The sequence below is a fragment of the Schistocerca gregaria genome, chromosome 5, assembly GCF_023897955.1.
Source record: "Schistocerca gregaria isolate iqSchGreg1 chromosome 5, iqSchGreg1.2, whole genome shotgun sequence".
NCBI lineage: Eukaryota > Metazoa > Arthropoda > Insecta > Orthoptera > Acrididae > Schistocerca > Schistocerca gregaria.
In genome coordinates this window covers 323437928-323459199 of record NC_064924.1, presented here as the reverse complement: position 1 = coordinate 323459199, position 21272 = coordinate 323437928, and the positions used below count along the sequence as shown (strand labels likewise).

The following is a 21272-nucleotide window of genomic DNA, read 5'->3' as shown; positions in this document are numbered from 1 at the left end:
TACTCAAGATATACCGTCTGTAGAGTCAAGTCACACCAATACCCAAGAAACGAAATAGAAGTAATTCGCTGAATTACAGACCCACATCAATAACGTCGATTTGCCGAACGATTTTTGAACGCATACTCTGCTCGAACACTGTAAATTATCTCGAAGAAAACGACTGAGTGACAAATAGCCAACACGGATTCAAAGAACGTAATTGTTGTGAAATACAACTAGCCCTTTATTCTCGCTAAGTGACGTGTGCTGTTGACAGCCGATATCAAATAAATTCCATATTTTTTGATTCCCAGAAGGCGTTTGGGACCGTACCTCACGGGCGAATTCTAATCAAATTGCGTGTCTGTAGAGCATTGTTTTGGTTGAGTGAGTGGATTCGAGATTTCCTGTGAGAAGGCTCACAGCGCGTAGTAACTGATGGAAAGTTCCCGGAAAGAGACTTTCACTCTGCAGCGGAGTGTGCGCTGATATGAAACTTCTTGGCAGATTAAAACTGTGTGCCGGAGCGAGACTCGAACTCGGGTCCTTTGCCTTTCGCGGGCAAGTGCTCTGCCAACTGAGATACCCAAGCACGACTCACGCTCCGTCCTCACAGCTTTACTTCTGCCAGTACCTCGTCTCCTACCTTTCAAGCTTTACAGAATCTCTCCTTGGTGCTTGGGTAGCTCAGATGGCAGAGCACTAGCCCGCGAAAGGCAAGGGTCCCGCGTTCGAGTCTCGGTCCGGAACCCAGTTTCAATCTGCCAGGAAGTTTAATGGAAAGTTATCGAATAAAACAGCTGTAACATCTTGCGTTGCCCATGGACGTGTTATAGGCCCTCTGCTGTTCCTGATCTACGCAAACAGTTTAGGAGAAAATCTGAGCAGCCCCCATAGGCAGTTTGTGGATAATTCCGTCTCTTACCCTCTTATAAATTCATCAGATGATCAAAACTATAAGAATATGATTGAGAGAAGATATCCGTTTAGTGGAAAAAGTGGCAGTTGACTCTATGTAATGAAAAGTGTGAGGTCGTCGACGTGAGTGCTACAGGTAAAAGGAATTCGTTAAATGTTTGTTGCACGATGAATCACAGAAATCTAAAAGCTGTAAATTCAGCTAAATGTTTAGAAATTAGAATTACGAATAACTTAAGCTGGAACAATCATACAGATAATGTTGTGGGGAATGCAAACTAAAAATGCGCTTTATAGGCAGAAAACTTAGAAAATGCAGCAGATCTACTAAAGATACTGCTTAAACCATGCTTGTCCGCCCGCTTCTGGGGCACTCCTGTGCGGTATGAGACTCGTATCAGATGGGACTGACGGAGGATATCGAAAAAATTCAAAGAAGAGCAAATCGTTTTGTATGATCGCGAAATAGAGGAGAGAGTGCCACGGATATGACACACGAATTGTGGAGGCAAGCGTTAAAACAAAGGCATTTTTCGCTGCGGCAGGACCTTCTCATGAATTTTCAGTCACAAACTTTCGCCTAATAGTGTTAAAATATTTTACAGTGCGCACCTAAATAGGGAGAAATGACGATAATAACAAAATAAGATAACTCAGAGCTTCCACGGAAAGACTTAAATGTTCACTTTTCCCGCGCGCTGTTCGACAGCGGAGCGATAGAAAAGTGGCTTGAAGGTGGTTCGATGAACTCTCTGTTAGGCCTTTGATTTGGATTGCAGAGCAATCTTGTAGATACAGATGTAGCCTTAATTACAAATGATTTTTGAAACATATAAAACAAAGGAAGAAGAACATCAATGAATGTTCTACACCAGCAACAGAAAAAAGATCCACTATCAGAATCATTATGTATATCGTCGCATGCATTCGTGTAAGAGTATGGTTCAGGTCATACGAAATTTCGTAGACAGTATGTTTCTGAGGCAAGAAATATTATGGAAACATGGGAACAGAAAAAGTTAAAAACTGGTCTAATACCTGTTAAGCAGTATCATCATATCATCCTTTATTCTGTGGGTATGTAACTGGTAACTACCTCGTATAGCAATAGTTCACTACTAAGCTGTATTATCCGTAGAGAGTGATGTAATTCAGTTGCATACGAATGGAAATACGATCCTAAATAACTTGGCAAGAAGCACGTAAGACGCTGTTAAATTCTTGAAGTATCGCACTAAATAAAATTTTATTAATCCAGACTCTGTCATAAATATTGTTAGTGGCTTACAAAACAATGTTTCTGATAGCGAAGTTCTGATTCAATCACAGACAATCCCCTCTACAGCAGTAGCACAAAGTTTGCTGAACAAGAGAATAACTTCGTAACGCCGCAAAGACACGCAAATCTCGCGACCGACCTACAAGCACGACTCCCAAGAGCAACAGTTCAAGTATAACTTCTTGTTTCTGCTTAACTTATTCAATTTTCCTCTGAGCTTACAGTAAATTATTCAGTTTAATAGCCAAATCTGTGCACAGTGTGCTAGGGGAACTTCACGCTACTGTTCGCCTTCATTACGTGGCGTGAGCAATTTACAGACGACATTCTTCATCGATACGACTACAAGCATTGCCGACAACATACTATATGACAGCTTAAGATTTTAATTATTCCGAGCTTTAATGAATCGATATTATTCAATTCACAAGTTACTCACACTTGTCTACAGAGTTAGACAGTAGAATTTTCTCAGTTATGACTTATGCTCAATGTTGAACGTGAAATTATCTTTAATTTTTATGCTATCGTGGACGACACTGAACTTGCAGTATCCAGGAAGTACTCCACAGCAAACTGTCCATTCTTTCAACCCCCTATACTTCACTTTCTCGTCAGAAAGCCGCCTAATCTTGTCCATACGGGTCGAGGGAAGACTACAGAAGGCTGCGTTGTCTAAAGAGAATGACTTCCTAGAGACTCCATCGTGTCTGTGCCACGGTTTTCAGAAACGTGGCTGCATTATATTGCAGTGAGCCGTAATACAGACTGCAACAAAGAGAATACCTCCACTATGCTGCCCTGCCAGTCTAGAACGCAATACCCAATGGGTGAGGTGGTATCAGGATGGATCCATTAGCGACCAACAAATCTGTGGGAGTAAGTACATTAGGGCGCTAAAAGAAACGGTGTGGAATAATGGGGGCAGAAGGGCAGTTCAAGTTTTCGAAGCAACAGTGACGCAGTCGTGATGATGTTAACAGTGATGAAGTAACACTAGTAGACCTGTATAAAGGGAATGATAGTCGTAGTAACAGAAATATGGTATTTGTATTAGTTTTTACCATTTGAATTCAATTCAATGGAAGGAAATGTTTGGAATCAATATTATTTAAGCCAATGAAATGTATCGATACAATATGACACTTGTTAATCCATTCAGAAATCGTGGACGTGAAATGTAAAGAATATGTCCTGACAAACGAAAATTTATGCCGGTAGTAGGTTTGAAACAATAATTAATATAATTCGTAGCACTGTGTTGCCTGTTGGTACTCAGATAACTGGGAAATGAATAACAAATACAAATTGTTTCTCGCTTGTGTACAATCTGTACAGTTTAAAAGCTTTATGATCACGTCTAATTAATTCACGTACCTTCCTGAGGTAATTTAATTTAGAAGAGCAAATGCCCTGTTGCTAAAAGATGATCAACAAGAACGTTCTTGAAATTAAAATATCCCTGAAATTAGGGGAATTCATTTAAATTTAGCTGTACCCCTAATGACAGATTAATGAAGAGCATCCCTGGAGCAGAAATGAATATGACTGATACTATTTATTATCACGGGGATGATATTGGAACAGAGCAATACGTTAGCTGTTATTACTGGAAACGAGAGTCCATTTCATGAAAGGTGATTCTTCTTCTTGTGGTCTTCAGTCCTGAAACTGGTGTGATGGAGCTCGCCATGCTACTCTATCCTGTGTAAGCTTCTTCAGCTCCCAGAACCTTCTGCGACCTACATCCTTCTGAATCTGCTTGGTGTATTCATCTCTTTGATTCCCTCTACGATTTTTACCCTCCACGCTGCCCTCCAATACTAAGTTGATGATCCCTTGATGTCTCAGAACATGTCCTACCAACCGATCCCTTCTTCTAGTCAAGTTGTGCAACAAACTTCTCTTCTCCACAATCCTATTCAACACCTCCTCATTAGTCATGTGATACACCCACTTAATCTTCAGCATTCTTCTGTAGCACCACATTTCGAAAGCTTCTATTCTCTTCTTGTCTAAACTATTCATCGTCCATGTTACACTTCCATACATGGCTACACTCCATACAAATACTTTAAGAAACGACTTCCTGACACTTAAATCTATACTCGATGTTAACAAATTTCTCATCTTCAGAAACGCTTTTCTTCCCATTGCCAGTCTACATTTTATATCCTCTCTACTTCGACCATAATCAGTTATTTTGCTCCCCAAATAGCAAAACTCCTTTACTACATTAAGTGTCTCATTTCCTAACCTAATACCCTCAGCATCACCCGACTTGATTCGACTACATTCCATCATCCTAGTTTTGCTTTTGTTGATTTTCATCTTTTATCCTCCTTTCAAGACACTATCCATTCCGTTCAACTGCTCTTTCAAGTCCTTTGCTATCTCTGACAGAATTACAATGTCATCGGCGAACCTCAAAGTTTTTATTTCTTCTCCATGGATTTTAATACCTACTCCCAATTTTTCTTTTGTTTCCTTCACTGTTTGCTTACTATACAGGTAATAATATTACATAAAGTATAATGTACTGTAAGATCATATTTCTTTTTTCCTCTGTCACCAACAACATGTTCTTGACGCAAACATATTCAACTAAGTTTGATTATTTTCGCACCAATCAAAACGCAAGGTCCATGAAAACTTACTGAACGTTTCTGATTACACACTTGTAACTGCAAGATTTCTTTCTAATTAAAGTGCATGAATTTTGAAGTCTCCGGCATTTCTTAACAGAGAAGCGAAGAAAATATTAACAGTTTCGAAAACCAAGAATGGTTTTAAGCTGTACGCGCAAGAGAAGTTATTTCGCTGGCTCAAATGATTCGTAAACGGTAAACACGCTCTATCACAGAAACTCGTTTTTTCAAACGGAATCAAATTGCAAAATCCGAATTTCGTCATTATTCTCATTACATGTGATATGTACTTCTGAAAACAGTGATCGCATTCTGTATTGTGTTACACATATGAAGTTCTAAATAACTGTTATTGTATCTATGTTACGTTTTCTGTATTATGAAGGGTATAAGAAATTGATTAATTCGGAAGATTACGAGCATCTCCTATGATTTTAGGGTGATCAATACTCTCTAAAATACCAACATAATTATATCTTCTTTAGGATGACGACGTTGAACGATATTAATGTGTTAAATACCTTAGTGATTCGAACTTAGTGACTCGACAAAGTAACTTCAGCAATGAGTCCTATTTAGTTAGCATTAACTATGTCGAGGACACATTCCATGGGTTTCATATCAGGTGAACACATATATAAAGTATACACTCTTACAGAATCGTCGTCATATATGATTTTGAGTTTTCCTATCAAAGTAGGGTACGACATTTGCCTGAGCGATAGACAGTACTTCTTCCTCGATGCAATGGCTATTCAGATGGCCCTCAGTATGGAGGAACTAAGATCGGTTATTGTATTTAATGGCACCCCAAACCATTGAAAGCAGTGTTTCTACGTCATATCACTCAGCAATGTTGACCGCCTGACTACGGTAAACTTAGGAATATCTAATATGCATGCAGCCATTGCTGTGACACAGACTGTATCGGAATTAGTCACAAAATAATACATCTTTGTCGTTCGGAATGAGACGTAGGAACAACTATTCTTCCCATGTTCTTACAAGTAGGGTGATGTACATCTCAAGGGATTCTCAAAATGTCGAAAGACAGAGTATAGCGACGTATTGATAGATAGTTTCAGCGTGGAAACATTTTACAAAATATCGCCAAGAATTATGATGAACAATCATATTCTTGTCTAACGATATTTCAAGGCTCGGCAAATGTACTAGTGCTCACTAATTACTACATTTACATCCAAGTGACATGTTTCATAGCCTAAACAATTGTTCATTACGATCCTATTTTTTAAGAGATTTTGGACGTTGGGTGAAATGCTGAAAATTTCAGTCCGGAAATGGAAAGATAAATCAGTATAAAGGTAGACAATGAAAAATCAAGAGATCCCGTATTACTGTGGGACCCCTAGGTATCGTACTCGGATTGTCCTGCCCTCTGACAGCAACCGATAAATATTCGGTTATGCCTCGCTGACACTCATTTTCGTACTTAATTAGCTTTTAGCATCTATCAACATTCCAGGCATTAGTCTGATTTCTGGATGATTGTAAAATCGTCATCTACACAGTAAAACTCATAACTTAAATAACTAAAGCCATATCGTATACATGAAGATATGTAACCAGTCATTGATTAATGTACTCGTAATTTCAGCTTACCCTGTAACCAAGAGAACATAAATACTATTTCACGAGAAATATAAAAGGACGTGTACTTTCACGCGTAGATAAGAAAGACACTCCATGTCATTTCATTCTGCTTTGTAATCAGTAGGACGATAGTTGGAAAATTTATTTCCTTCGTAATGACAACAAGGGATACGAAGTACCCGAATTAACGATAGATATATGTTTCTATCTTTATTAAAACACGCTCATTACATAACAATTCACTTAATCTGCATTTCATTCCCACTATTCTCAAGCAGTCTGTCACAGGAGAGGCTCCAGGCAGCACATTGGCATCAAATAAACTGTTGAATGAAAAGACATTTGCAACAGACATATAGTAAACGCGATAGTTGAGACCCTTAATAAAAGATTAATGACCTTCAACTTAAAGAGAACAGAAGAGATTAGTTTTGGGAGACAACAAAAGTGTGTGCAGAGAGCTCAACCTTAGGTAAAGATTTATGCCGTGAAGCGGGATCACAATAATATATCAATGCAGTTCAAGTAGAATAAAAGAAGTGAGAGTTCTTTACGTTCTGTGGTTTTTAGTGTCTAGAAGTATGGAGTAATCTCAAATTGGATCATGTTTATAATATAATAATACTCCACTTTAAACAGAAAGAAGTGCAATAAATAATGCCAGACATTTACAACAGAAAATAAACTATTTTAATCTACGTTGTGTAGTCATTGTATTATTACAAGTCAGGTAGAACAATGATTAACATTACCTGCTGAAAACGTCATACCACCGGCACACTGAAAGATCGTGTTGACACACTGACATAAAAATGCCGCAGAATTATTTGTTTTTGATTCAGAATAAATGGAATACTTGTTTTGTGGCCTATGAAACAAGAGCAGTTTTGTTGATCTTCATATTAAGGCCGTTTTATTATTGTGTGGCTAATGTTTGCGCCGATATTGTTGTTTATTAGTATTTCGTATAAAGGTATTCAAATATAGTGATGTCAAAGGGTGTTTGAGTGCCTTTTTTTGCTGTTTGTCCAACGTATTCCTCTACTCACATTCTCTTTCATTAAGAAAAAATACTGACAGTTCGATCCGCGCTCACCACATGTCTTACTGAGTAGTTAAGCATGTTGGCCGTTTGGCACGCTCTTACTGCAGTGTACGACAAAAACAAGCAGCACTGTCGTGACTGCATGTGTTAAGAGAGTGGTAGTCAACCTTGTCCGTACAACCCACTAGTGTGTGTTCGAGCTTTGATGGTGGGCGGCGGAAGGTGGGAGAGTTAAACACATTTTCGTTAGGTTTTAATAAAATATTGAAATACAGGGTGCATCAGAAGGAATCATCCGATTTGGCATGTCTATATTTTTAAAACTAATAAACATATACCATGAATTTTTTTTTGATGAAAGGCAAACTCAAAAAGTTTTTGTCGACCTTTCCATAGCTGTCAACATGCCCCCTTGAGATGTACGGCGTACGTCAATGCAGTACTCAAATTGTTCCCACACTGCTACGAGCATGTCTTGAGTTACAGCTTCCACAGCTGCAGTTATACGATGTCTCAGTTCACTCATAGTTGTTGGTAATGGAGGCACATAAAGAAAGTATTTTATAAACCCTACGAGAAATAATCACATACAGTCAGGTCCGGTGACCATTGAAGCCAGTAATGTAAGGCTGAATCATTTGCTCCAGTGCGACCAATGCATCACTCAGTAATCCTTTCATTTAAAAATAGCCGCACTTCCAGATGCCAATGTTGTGGTGCCCCATTCTGTTGGTAAATGAAGTCGTTCGATTCAGTCGTGGGAAAAGAAATTTCGCAAGCATACCGAGATATGTGCATCCTGTAACAGTGTTCTGGGTAAAGAAAAATGCACCATACATCTTTTCCCGTGAAACTGCACAAAAAACATTAAATTTTGCAAAGTCCCTCTCATGTTGCACAACTTCTTAGCTTGTTCCGTACCCCATATTTTCACATTATGGCGGTTCATCTTTCCATTTAAATGGAATTTTTCCTCGTCACTAAACACTTAGCGTGGAATAAAACTGTCATCATCCATTTACCCAAGTACGAAATTACAGAACTCCACACTTTATTGTTTGTCACCTACGCGAAGAGCTTCAAGTATCTGGATTTTGTGTTGTTTCATGTGTAAACATCGACGCAACACACATCAGGCGGACATGGGGGGCACCTTGAGCTGTCGAGCTGCACGGCGAGCGGATTTCTGCGGACTCCTTGTGAAACTATGGCGGATGCATTCGAACAATCACATATATAATATTGTGGGTGGAGCAAACAAAAGACTGCGATTCATTGGCAGAACACTTAGAAAGTGCAACAGGTCTACTAAAGAGACTGCCTACACCACTCTTGTTCGCCTTATTCCGGAGTATTGCTGTGCGGTGTGGGTCAGCATGAGGTGGGACTGACGGATGACATCGAAAAGTAAAAAGAAGGGCAGCTCGTTTTGTGTTATCACGAAATAGGAGAAATAGTGTCACAGACATGATAAGTGAATTGGAGTGGCAATCACTAAAACAAAGGCGTTTTTCATTGCGACGGGGTCTTCTCATGAAAACTTTCTGTTGGCATCCACCTACAAAGGGAGAAATGATCGTCACGATAAAATAAGAGAAATCAGCGTACGCACAGAGAGATTTAAGTTCTCGTTTTTTCCACGTGCCGTTTGAGAGTGGAACGGTAGAGAGACAGCTTGAAGGTGGTTCGTTGAACACCCTGCCAGGCACTTTATTGTGAATAGCAGAGTAATCACGTAAATGTAGATGTAGATGTAGACGTATATGTCAGACACTGGGGGGCTGCCTCGCGATTTGCTTTCACACAAACAACCTTTTCCTCGTAATTGTTCATGCAATCGTCTAATGCTCTGTGCCGTAGGAGGATCCACACCATACCTAGTACGAAAGTCATGCTGAACAGATATTACTGAACCGCACTGCGCAAATCGTAGAACACGAAACGATTGCTGTTGTCCCGACAGCATTTTTACTGGAACTGAAGTGGCCGCACACTGCTGCTACCTAGCGGTATCCATGTAATACTCGAGAAGTTACGCTTAACAACACTACTTTGTTCAAGCACGTATCTCAAAGAACGTAATTTTTTTTTAAATCGGATGATTCTTTATGATACATTCGGTAAAGTATTTGCTAACTATTAGTACGTGCTGTAACTCTGCTTCATAAATTTAGTAAAGTAAAGCTATTTCCGTGCTTTATAATTCAACACAACTGTGGAACCAATGGTGGGCGGTTAGAAAATTTTACTACCAACGGAAACATAGAACTGAGCGGTAGGTAGAAATTATTGACTACTCTGTGTTAGACTAAAGCAAAAAAAGACAACGTATCAGTGTTTCTCGGCGTTATCATGGCTAACAGGTGACTGAGTCTGATTAACATAACTTCCTCGTATTTCTCAAAGCATTGCGGTATACCGACGGGTGCATCTAGGCTTCACAGTCTCACAACTTAGGACTCGACAGATTCGGCTGTTACGGTAGGCGCCTGCCTGAATGGATCGGAACGGTACCTGGCTACTATGGTGCCGGTGCGGTCGAAGGCGACGTTGGTGTTGTGGAAGTAGGCGCCAGACGGCGGGCACTCCTCGCCGTCGGCGGTGACGGGGAACCCCGGACAGGGGCAGCCGGTGCAGTTGACCCTCTCCGGCAGGTTGACCACGGCGTACAGCCCGTGCCGGCGGGCGGCGCACGACAGCTCCCTCAGGCCCTGTAAACAGAGGCCGACACCTCGTTTGTTCCCTCGAGCCATTTCAGGCTGCCGTGGGCCGGTACGGCTTTTATAGCGACGGAAACTCCCTCAAAACACTCTACCGGTCTAGAGTTTTCCATCACCCATGATAAAAATTATATACTTTGTTTCAGTGTAGAAACACATTTCGCATGCTAAACAGATCAACAAATTGAATGTTTTCTTTCTCTATCATTAGGTAAAATACAACATGGTTTTGATTTCATCATCTTGAAAGTAGTCACGTTTTCCCCTCAGAACACGTGCACATACTCTTGGCATTCTGGAGATGAGATTTTTTAGAGTTTCTTTTTTTCCAGATATTGCAGTCCAACACGGCTGTAGATTATTCCGTAGATCTTCAGCAAGAGATGACCTCGATTTTATGAGCTCTCTCTGAAGTTCATCACATAAGAGTCCCCTAGGATTTAAGTAAGGTGACTGAATTGGCTAATTGGCTAAACCATATTTTTCAGTTCTCCCCATTTCTGTTGTCTATTGAATTATCATCTGCGCAATTTAGAAACATATTTGGGTTCATTGGGTAGGCCGGGCTGGCCGAGCGGTTCCTAGCGCTACAGTCTGGAGCCGCGCGACCGCTACGGTCGCAGGTTCGAATCCTGGCACGGGCATGGATGTGTGTGAAGTCCTTAGGTTAGTTAGGTTAAGGTAGTTCTAAGTTCTAGGGGACTGATGACCTCAGAAGTCCAGTACCATAGTGCTCAGAGCCATTTGAACTACACTCCTGGAAATGGAAAAAAGAACACATTGACACCGGTGTGTCAGACCCACCATACTTGCTCCGGGCACTGCGAGAGGGCTGTACAAGCAATGATCACACGCACAGCACAGCGGACACACCAGGAACCGCTGTGTTGGCAGTCGAATGGCGCTAGCTGCGCAGCATTTGTGCACCGCCGCCATCAGTGTCAGCCAGTTTGCCGTGGCATACGGAGCTCCATCGCAGACTTTAACACTGGTAGCATGCCGCGACAGCGTGGACGTGAACCGTATGTGCAGTTGACGGACTTTGAGCGAGGGCGTATAGTGGGCATGCAGGAGGCCGGGTGGACGTACCGCCGAATTGCTCAACACGTGGGGCGTGAGGTCTCCACAGTACATCGATGTTGTCGCCAGTGGTCGGCGGAAGGTGCACGTGCCCGTCGACCTGGGACCGGACCGCAGCGACGCACGGATGCGCGCCAAGGCCGTAGGATCCTACGCAGTGCCGTAGGGGACCGCACCGCCACTTCCCAGCAAATTAGGGACACTGTTGCTCCTGGGGTATCGGCGAGGACCATTCGCAACCGTCTCCATGAAGCTGGGCTACGGTCCTGCACACCGTTAGGCCGTCTTCCGCTCACGCCCCAACATCGTGCAGCCCGCCTCCAGTGGTGTCGCGACAGGCGTGAATGGAGGGACGAATGGAGACGTGTCGTCTTCAGCGATGAGAGTCGCTTCTGCCTTGGTGCCAATGATGGTCGTATGCGTGTTTGGCGCCGTGCAGGTGAGCGCCACAATCAGGACTGCATACGACCGAGGCACACAGGGCCAACACCCGGCATCATGGTGTGGGGAGCGATCTCCTACACTGGCCGTACACCTCTGGTGATCGTCGAGGGGACACTGAATAGTGCACGGTACATCCAAACCGTCATCGAACCCATCGTTCTACCATTCCTAGACCGGCAAGGGAACTTGCTGTTCCAACAGGACAATGCACGTCCGCATGTATCCCGTGCCACCCAACGTGCTCTAGAAGGTGTAAGTCAACTTCCCTGACCAGCAAGATCTCCGGATCTGTCCCCCATTGAGCATGTTTGGGACTGGATGAAGCGTCGTCTCACGCGGTCTGCACGTCCAGCACGAACGCTGGTCCAACTGAGGCGCCAGGTGGAAATGGCATGGCAAGCCGTTCCACAGGACTACATCCAGCATCTCTACGATCGTCTCCATGGGAGAATAGCAGCCTGCATTGCTGCGAAAGGTGGATATACACTGTACTAGTGCCGACATTGTGCATGCTCTGTTGCCTGTGTCTATGTGCCTGTGGTTCTGTCAGTGTGATCATGTGATGTATCTGACCCCAGGAATGTGTCAATAAAGTTTCCCCTTCCTGGGGCAATGAATTCACGGTGTTCTTATTTCAGTTTCCAGGAGTGTATTTGGGTTCATTGTCCTTCCACAGAATAAACCTCCTTTTGCCAGATGGAACAGCATTGTTGCTCAGTATTTTTTAATGTCCTCCTTCCTTTAATATTATATTAAATCTCGTTAGATCATCGAATTTATCGAGCGTGAAATATCCTCAAACCATGACCGACCCTCCACTATGTTTCACCTCTGCCACCACACACTGACTATTCATGCGTTCTCCACGAATTCGACGAACAGACATTCGACGATGGCTGCCAAATATTTCAAACTTAGATCCGTCCGTGAATAACACCTTGCGCCGTTGCTGCACGCTCAACTCTTCATGTTGCTCTGACTATTGCAATCTTTTCACGTTATTTTTACTGCGGAATAAAAGTGTTTTGGCCACTCTGTATTCCTTTTAATACTTTCTCACGCAGACGGAGTTACACTGTTAACACGGAGGTTGGAGCTTGTCGGACACTATTTACTTCCTCGCGACTGTCAGGTGCAGTACGAGTCCTCAGAGCTTTACTCTGCACACATACGAACAGAACTTCCCTGTGTGATGTTAGTCGGAGTCTTTCAGATGGGGAAACAATTGAATTGTCACTAGTTTGCTACAAACCGTACAATGTAGATCTCGCTACGCCCACATTTGCTGCAATTGCCCTACTAGAATAGCCTTACTGATGCACAGCTGCAATTACTGCACGGCTGCCGCTTCACTCCCATTAGAAGGTAGCATGGTATGAACCTGATCAGGTATACAAACACACTGCTAGATTCACACAATGTACTGTAAACTAATGCGTATTTATGCTAATGTGTGGTGTCTGTTCTTTCGGACATGTGCGAATGCACAAATACGTCCGACCTCATATGAGAACCTTGGAAGAGCGAATATGAAGGAAATGGGCAGGAGCTGCGGATAGGTGGCGTTCAATGGGAGTGTGGACTGGCTGTGAGCCGAGCCGAGATAGTCCAAACAGGTGCGATAACGCTGTGTCCCGGATGGCGCTGTGGTATGCCGCACCTGCCTATAAGCAGGAGGTCCCGGGTTCGAATCCCGCTCCGGTACATACTTTCAGCTGTCACCGTCGATTTCTCAATGCAGCTAACACCGTGATCCCTCCTCTTTCCTTTCCTTTCTTCCCCCCTGCACCTTCAGTTTACATATAATGCGTACTCATTGCTACATATGCAGATGAAGAAATGATTAATATTCGAACGGAACCGTCTTACGTAAAGGTACGTCAGTGATGTGGATAGTCGTCAGCGCCCCTGTATGCAAATAACCAGATACACAACAGAGGCGCTTAGTCTTTACTTGTTTATACTTGTTTCATTATCAGAACGAGGATATAATAGAATATTTGAAAGGAAATCCCTGTTTTAACCAGCAATCCATAGTTGTGATAGATGATCGAAAACATTTGACCAACCGTGTTGCATATAGCCATGGTCACAAATGATACTGTCCATTTTCATAACCTGTGATGGCCAACCTTCATTGGGCACGTTAGGCAGTTGGAATGTCCACAGGACTCAGAGGCTATTTTCGTGTGGGTCTAGCGCCTTTACTGCGTCCAGGGTAGGAAATGATGAAGACTATCTCGAAAGCATGTCCACAGGCGTCAGTGTGCAATACAGAATTTTGTGATGCAGCCTTGGAGCCCATTCTGCAGACGTTTGGCAACAGTGGAAAGAGAAACGAACTGACAACGTTTGCAGACCACGAGTTGTTTGTCTAAGTAGTGATTATAGATGAACTGCAAAAGACAAGTGTAATGCTGCGCTCCACAAACCTGAAGAAGAGCGTTGAACTACCAAATTGTTACTAGCTCCTGATAAAATAACGAACGTGCCCTGGAAAGGGGACCTAGCAAGAAATCCTAAAGCAGAATTTAGTGACGTAACGGTTAGAAATGGCGTTCGTAGTAAAGAAATATCTAGGAAGAGTCCCGGGTGTACTTCGTAGTTTGACATACCACTGGAGTAAGCAAGCGGAAACAGAACAAACGTAGTGCACAATGTGAAAGGCTTCGTAGATAAACAATTTCGACTTTCCTTGAGAACAGTCGCGGTACACCTCCGTTCTACACAGTCTAGTAAAACAAATTAAGTAACCAGAAGGGCAGTAGAAAACAAAATGAAAATTTAGGGGTTGACAGAGTGTGTGATGTTATTTCACTGATCAGGAACACTGAGACAAATTTACAAAAAACTTGGCACTACGAGGCCACTTACCAGTGGGACGCTGCACATCCCTTTCCAGGATGCATGCATGACAGCAATTGAGAGATATATACCACATAAGTTAATAAGTGATGCTACTGATCTCCCATGACACACAGAACACGTAGAATCGCTGTTGCAGATGCAACGAAAAAAGCAGGTAAAATTTAAAAGAAAACAAAATCCTCAAGACTGGCAGAGTTTTGGAAAAGTTCCAAATATAGCGCGTACGTCAATTCAAGATGCTTTTAATAATTTCCACAACGAAACTCTGTCTCGGAATTTTGAACAAACCCAAAGTGATTCTGGTCATACACAAAGCACACCAATGGCAAGACAAAATTAATATCTTCACTGAGTGATAACAACGGTGAAGTCGTTGATGGTAGTGTCACAAAAACATCTTTATTAAACAAGGTTTTCCGAAACTCCTTCACCAAAGAAGACGAAGTAAACATTCCTGAATTCCAATCAAGAACAATTGCCAAGATGAGAAACAGTGAAGTAGATATCCTCGGTGTAGCAAAGTCACTTGGTGAAGGCACGGCCTGCGGTCCAGATTGTATAGCACTCAGGTAGAATAGCTCCATATTTAGCAATTGTATACAACCGCTAACTCACAAAAAGATCCACACCTCAGGACTGATAAACTGCTCAAGTTACACCTATACGCAAAAAGGGAAGTAGGAGTAACCCGCTGAATTACAGGCCCATACCACTAACGCCGATTTGCAGTAGGGTTTTGGAACACATACTGTATTCGCACATTATGAAGAACCTCGAAGAAAACTATTCATTAGCTCATAGTCACCACGGATTCAGGAAATATCGTTTTTATGAAACACAACTAGCTCTTCATACTCATGAAGTAATGAGAGCTATCGACAGGGGATGTCAAATTGATTCCATATTTTTAGATTTCCGGGAGGCTTTCGACGCCGTTTCTCACATGCGTCTTCTAACCAAACTGCGTGCCTATGGAATATCGCCTCAGTTTGTGCTACCGGATTCGTGATTTCCTGTCAGAAAGGTCACAGTTCGTAGTAACAGAGGGAAAGTCATCGAGTAAAACATAAGTAATATCAGGGGCTCCCCAAGGAAGTGTAACAAGCCCTCTGTTGTTCCTGGTCTATATTAACATCATAAGAGACAATCTGAGTAGCCGTATTAGATTGTTTGTAGATATGCTGCAATATACCGTCTTGTAAAGTCATCAGATGACCAAAAGAATTGCAAAATGTTTTATTTACGATATCTGTATGTTGCGAAAAGTGACAATTGTCCCTGAATAAATAAAAGTGCGAAGTTATTCACTTGAGTACTGAAAGAAATCCGCTAAATTCCGATTACTCGATAAGTCACACTAAATGAAATACTTAGGGACTACAATTACAAATAACCTAAATTGGAACGATCACATACATAGTGTTGTTGGGAGAGAAAACCAAAGACTGTGTTTCATTGGCAGTTTACTTAAATGGTGAAACAGGCCTACTAAAGAGGATGCTTACACCACACTTGTCCGCCCTATTCTGGAGTACTGCTGTGCGGTGTGGGTTCCGCATATGGTGGACTGACGGATGACATCGAAAAAGTTCAAAGAAGGGCAGCTCGTTCTGCTTTGCCCCGAAATAGAGGAGATAGTGCCAAAGAACTGAAGTTGCTATCATTAGAACAAAGGCGTTTTTCGTTCGACGGGAGCTTCTAATGTAATTTCAATCACCAGTTTTCTCCTCCGATTACGAAAATACTCTGTTGGCACCCACCTACATAGGGAGAAATGATCATCACGATAAAATAAATCAGGGCTCGCACAGAAAAAATTAAGTGCTCTTTTTTCCCTCCCTCCGTTTGAGAGTGGAACGGTAGAGGGATACAGCTTGAAGGTGGTTCTTTGAACCCAGTTCCAAGCATATTATTGTGAATAGCAGAGTACTCACGTAGATGTAGATATAGACATGCACAGATTTTTTAGAAGGGTGTCACAAAACCATTTTTTCCTTTCCTGAGGCAAGGTGACCCACAGTCTTTGCAACTGATACTTTATATTCTCGATACTGACACTGGGATGGACTTAACGCCCGAGTTGGTCCTACACATGTTCGATCGGGAACAGACCTAGGGATCTTGCTCGCCACAAGAGCAACCCGCCATTATTCAGACAGGTTATAGAAACACTGCAATACGTATACCAGTGTTATTGTGCTGGAAAATAGCTCCACTATAATGTCGCATGAGAGGTAACAACTGAGGAAGCAGGCTGTCCGTAACGTCACTTGGTGCGGTCAGAGTTCCATCGATCACTACCACCCGTCACCGGAAGTCATACCCGACGACTTTCCACACCTTGACACCAACTCTTTCCAGCGCTTAGAAAACCTAAAACTATGTACGGTATTTTCTGTCTGTGTTCGTATTGCACCTTTTTGTGTTCATTTTTACGTTTTGCTGAATTCGATATGAGGAACCAGGCAGGAATTTACCAAGACATGTATGAGCAGCTTTGACCGTTGCTTGCAAATTCATCTTAAATTATATACACTATTATTTGTGTGACGTCTATGTGGTAACTATAATGGAAGGATATTCCGTTTATTCACTGTCACATTAATATCTTCCTGAACTCACACTCGTTTTATTGCCTTCTTGATTAAGTACATATCGCTGTAGAAGAAAAACATTTGCTATTATGTACAACGAACTTAAAAGTAATCGGTGTCTCTATACATGGATCCAGCAACGCTGCTTCGGTTTCCTCGAGAAAGAGCTACTGAGTCCTTCACAACTGGACCCAGAGGAGCCAATAAAATCTCGACAAGGAATAATACCACTGCTCTGGAAAAAGAACCTAGAGGTTTTAACAAAACACGGATAGTAAGATGTTTAGATTCACAGAAAGAAGAAACAGAACCATAAAAGAAGATGAATGGGTAGCTTCCAAAGGTGATGTAAAGAAGTCAGAATAGGAGCAACTAGAAAGAAAAGCACGCCTCAGTAGGAATATTTGTATGAAATATAAAATGTATCAGATGAAAGGATAAAAATACAACAAACCAAACAAGCAAAACAAACTGTCTTCAATCTGCAAAGCAGGAATGACTAGAGCAGATATGCAAAATTGTAGAAACATACAAGAAATTACTAAGCAAAGACCCTACAGTTGAAACATAGAAGGAATATATAGAAGGGCTATATAAAATAAAAAAAAGATGCGTAATATTATGAAATGGGAAGAGGAAGTGATGCAGACGAGGTCTAGGGGCAGAGGGAGGGGTGGGGAGTTATGTGATACTTCGAGAAGAATTAATTACGCTTCAGAGAGAACGAAATCTAAACAAGGCTCCTGGAGTGAACGACATTTCCTCATCCATTATTGAGAGCCTTTGGAAAATTAACTCCGACATAACTGTTCTACCTGTATTTAGGGTACATAACACGGCGAAATATTCAAAAATTTCGAGATGAGTCTAAGAATACCATTACTAGAGAAGGCAGTTGCTGAAGCCTATAAGTAATACCGAACGATTACCAGAGAAGGCAGACACTGAAGCGTATAAATAATGTCGAATCATAAGTTTATGTTTGCAAAACGTTGACACAAATTATGCACACAATGATAGAACAAAAGCTAGAAGCTAGCACTGAGGTAGATGAATTACGTTTGAAGATAAAATCAAGAAATGCAAACCTACATTTTTAGCATTTGCAGTTTTAGGAAAAAGAGTTGGTAATGTAGACTGGAACACATTTTGACATTCTGATATTATCAAATATAAAATAAAGGTAGCGAAACGTTATCTACAACTTGTACAGGACACATAAACGATGCTGTAAAACGACAGATCGTAACGGATCAGTAATAATTAACTTTTAGCTGAGAGAATGTTGGGGGCGAGATGTAAAGATAAAAGTTGTAAATTTAGACAAAGGTCTGACCACAATAAGTAGGTTCAAGTGGGGTAACGTCGCGTGGTAAGACAGAGATGCACAGGATACTCTAATATGAAGAGCTGCTGCAAGGGCTGGACTGAAAATCTTATCAACAGCATAGTTTAGTTACTTACGCCTTAAATTACAATGTTATTGCACCAACATTATGCCCTTGTTAAATAACAGTGGTGTTTTCGTTGCGTGTATGGCTCCGAACAGTCAAATAAAGATGAAGTCCATATTATACAGTTCTCATGCTGTTATAAATAACAGTTGATATAAGCTGTTTCTGTGTTAGCATCATCAGAATAATTGCTGGAGCCCACCCACGGTCATCTTGCAGACATCTATTTAAGGATCTAGGGATCCTCACAGTAACCTCACAGTATATATATTCACTTATGAAATTTGTTATTAATAATCCAGCCCAGTTCAAAAGTAATAGCAGTGTGCATAGCTATAACACCAGGAGAAAGGATGATCTTCACTATGCAGGGTTAAATCTGACTTTGGCACAGAAGGGGGTAAATTATGCTGCCACAAAAGTCTATGGTCACCTACCAAACAGCATCAAAAGCCTGACAAATAGTCAACCAACATTTAAAAATAAATTAAAAGAATTTCTAGATGACAACTCCTTCTACTCATTGGCTGAATTTTTAGATATAAATTAAGGGAAGGAAAAAAACTAACTTAAGCATTAGTATCATGCAATATTTTGTGTAATGTAATATCTTGTACAGACATCTTTCATTAACCTGACACATTCCACATCATTACGAAGTGTCGTATTCATGATCTATGGAACAAGTATTAATCTAATCTAATCTAATCTAATCTTTGAAAATGTTGCTTTACTTACAGTTACATACCTCTATCTTAGAATAGTCTAAGGTGCGCTGCTAATTGATAAGTGGCATTATGTGAAATTTACAGTCAACTTACATTTTTCTCTCTCTTGCAGTGTGATAACTGATCATATGTGACTAGAATCTTAAATGTGTGCTTATAGTGACATTTTGTAATTGTTACTCCAGCATTTGTTAGACATACATTAAATAGATTTTACATTAATTACCTTTTGTTTTCGGTACTCTAAGGGTGAGAAGTATTTCTATCATGACGTCTGTATGAAAAAACGGTTAACTCGGCACTTTAACATGTAAGCGTTTAGTAGTAGACTTCTACGAGGGGCGTTCAATAAGTAATGCAATATTGTTTTTCTGAAAGCACGCTGGTTTTATTCAGGATTCCAATACACTACATTATTTGGTTAAACTACAGTTCCACTTTTTTCAACATAATCTCTATTCAATGCGACCACCTTAAGTCTCATTACTGGGAGGACGTGTATGCCCACATGGCACCACTCCACTGGATGACTTCGGAGACAGCGTCTTGCTGCATCATTGACCTCCCCATCATCCACGTTCTGCTTTCCGAGGAGTGCACCCTTCACTGGGCCAAAAAGATGGTGACCCCTGTTAGGCGGCGATGAGCCTAGCGGACATGCACATTTGAATACCCAATTGGTGGACAAGTGTATCAGCGCTACCAACAGAGACGTCCAGTTGAGCACTGAGTTGTTTGACCGTGGTCCGTCGATGATCTCTAATGAGAGTGTCCGCACGTTCAAATAGTGCAGGAGTGACAATTATTTGCGGCCGGCCGGCACGCTGGCGATCGGATACGCCTGTGCGACCTTGTTGCGATGATGAAAGACACCCCGCCCAACGACTCACCGTGCTTTTGTTCACTGCCAGGTCCCCGTAGACATTCGACAAGAGCCCATGAATATCTGCAGAGCACTGATTTTCAGCCAAAAGAAACACAACGACATCTCTCTACTTGGAACGCACCTCCCTTACAGACCCATATTGAAGAATACATAAAGCATTTCCACTTATCGAAACTTCATGAAAAGATAGGGACTGATGCGGGAACATTTCACGATGTTCCATTGTAAACTCTGCACTTTTAAATCAAAATTGAGAGGGAAAAAGTGTATTGCATTACTGATGGAACGCCCCTCGTGTCGTTGACATCAGCCATAATGCAGTTAATGAGGTTATCATTAATTGTTTTTATTTTCTGATGCAACTCACAGTTGGTAATGGATCCATTCGGAAAAAGGTTCATGTATTGTAATAAAATAATAGTGCAGTCATACGAATTCATATGCACTAATATTTGTTGGCTGCAACTAATAATGCACAGAAGTCGTTGAACAGACCTATGTGGCATTTAAAACGTTCGCGCACGAAAACAACTACGAAGAGAAAATAACAAGCGCTCTAGCAGTGCGAATACCTAAACGTATTGTAACTATTCACGGCATATCATGCAGAGCACAGTCAATTTGCCAATCCTGAAACTTTATTACGTGTAATGCTCGAATGAACACAACAGCATGTTCATGGAAACGAGCCACTTGCTAAAACCGAAAAGCCAGTGTGTTCTGTAGGTATGTAAGTTATACCGAACTAGTGCCCGAAAATTGGATTCACTACTGTTAAAAAAGTAAAACAAATAAAAAAATAAAAACGTGAATGAAATCAATAACGCCATTCAAATTGGTGTACTGGTTGACGTAACACTTAAGATTTGTGGTGTTGTGACTGCAGGTCTTAATATGGCGGCTGACAACTGTCACAGTGCATGGCACTCGTCGGTTATTTTGGTTTACTGAAAATAAAAGTATATTCTAATAGGCTTACAAAATTGGAAAATTCAACTTAATCCCACTGAAG

At 41.5% G+C, this 21272-nt stretch overlaps 1 protein-coding gene across 4 annotated transcripts in view; it reads right to left on the bottom strand.

Annotated features, from left to right (window-relative positions):
* LOC126272290 (uncharacterized) overlaps positions 1-21272 on the bottom strand; it is a 369363-nt gene that overhangs the window by 47046 nt on the left and 301045 nt on the right. For all 4 annotated transcript variants that reach the window (XM_049975054.1, XM_049975052.1, XM_049975050.1 and 1 more), the window contains exon 5: positions 10001-10197. In XM_049975054.1, the coding sequence (XP_049831011.1) occupies positions 10001-10197 (197 nt within the window). The remainder of the gene's footprint in view (positions 1-10000; positions 10198-21272) is intronic.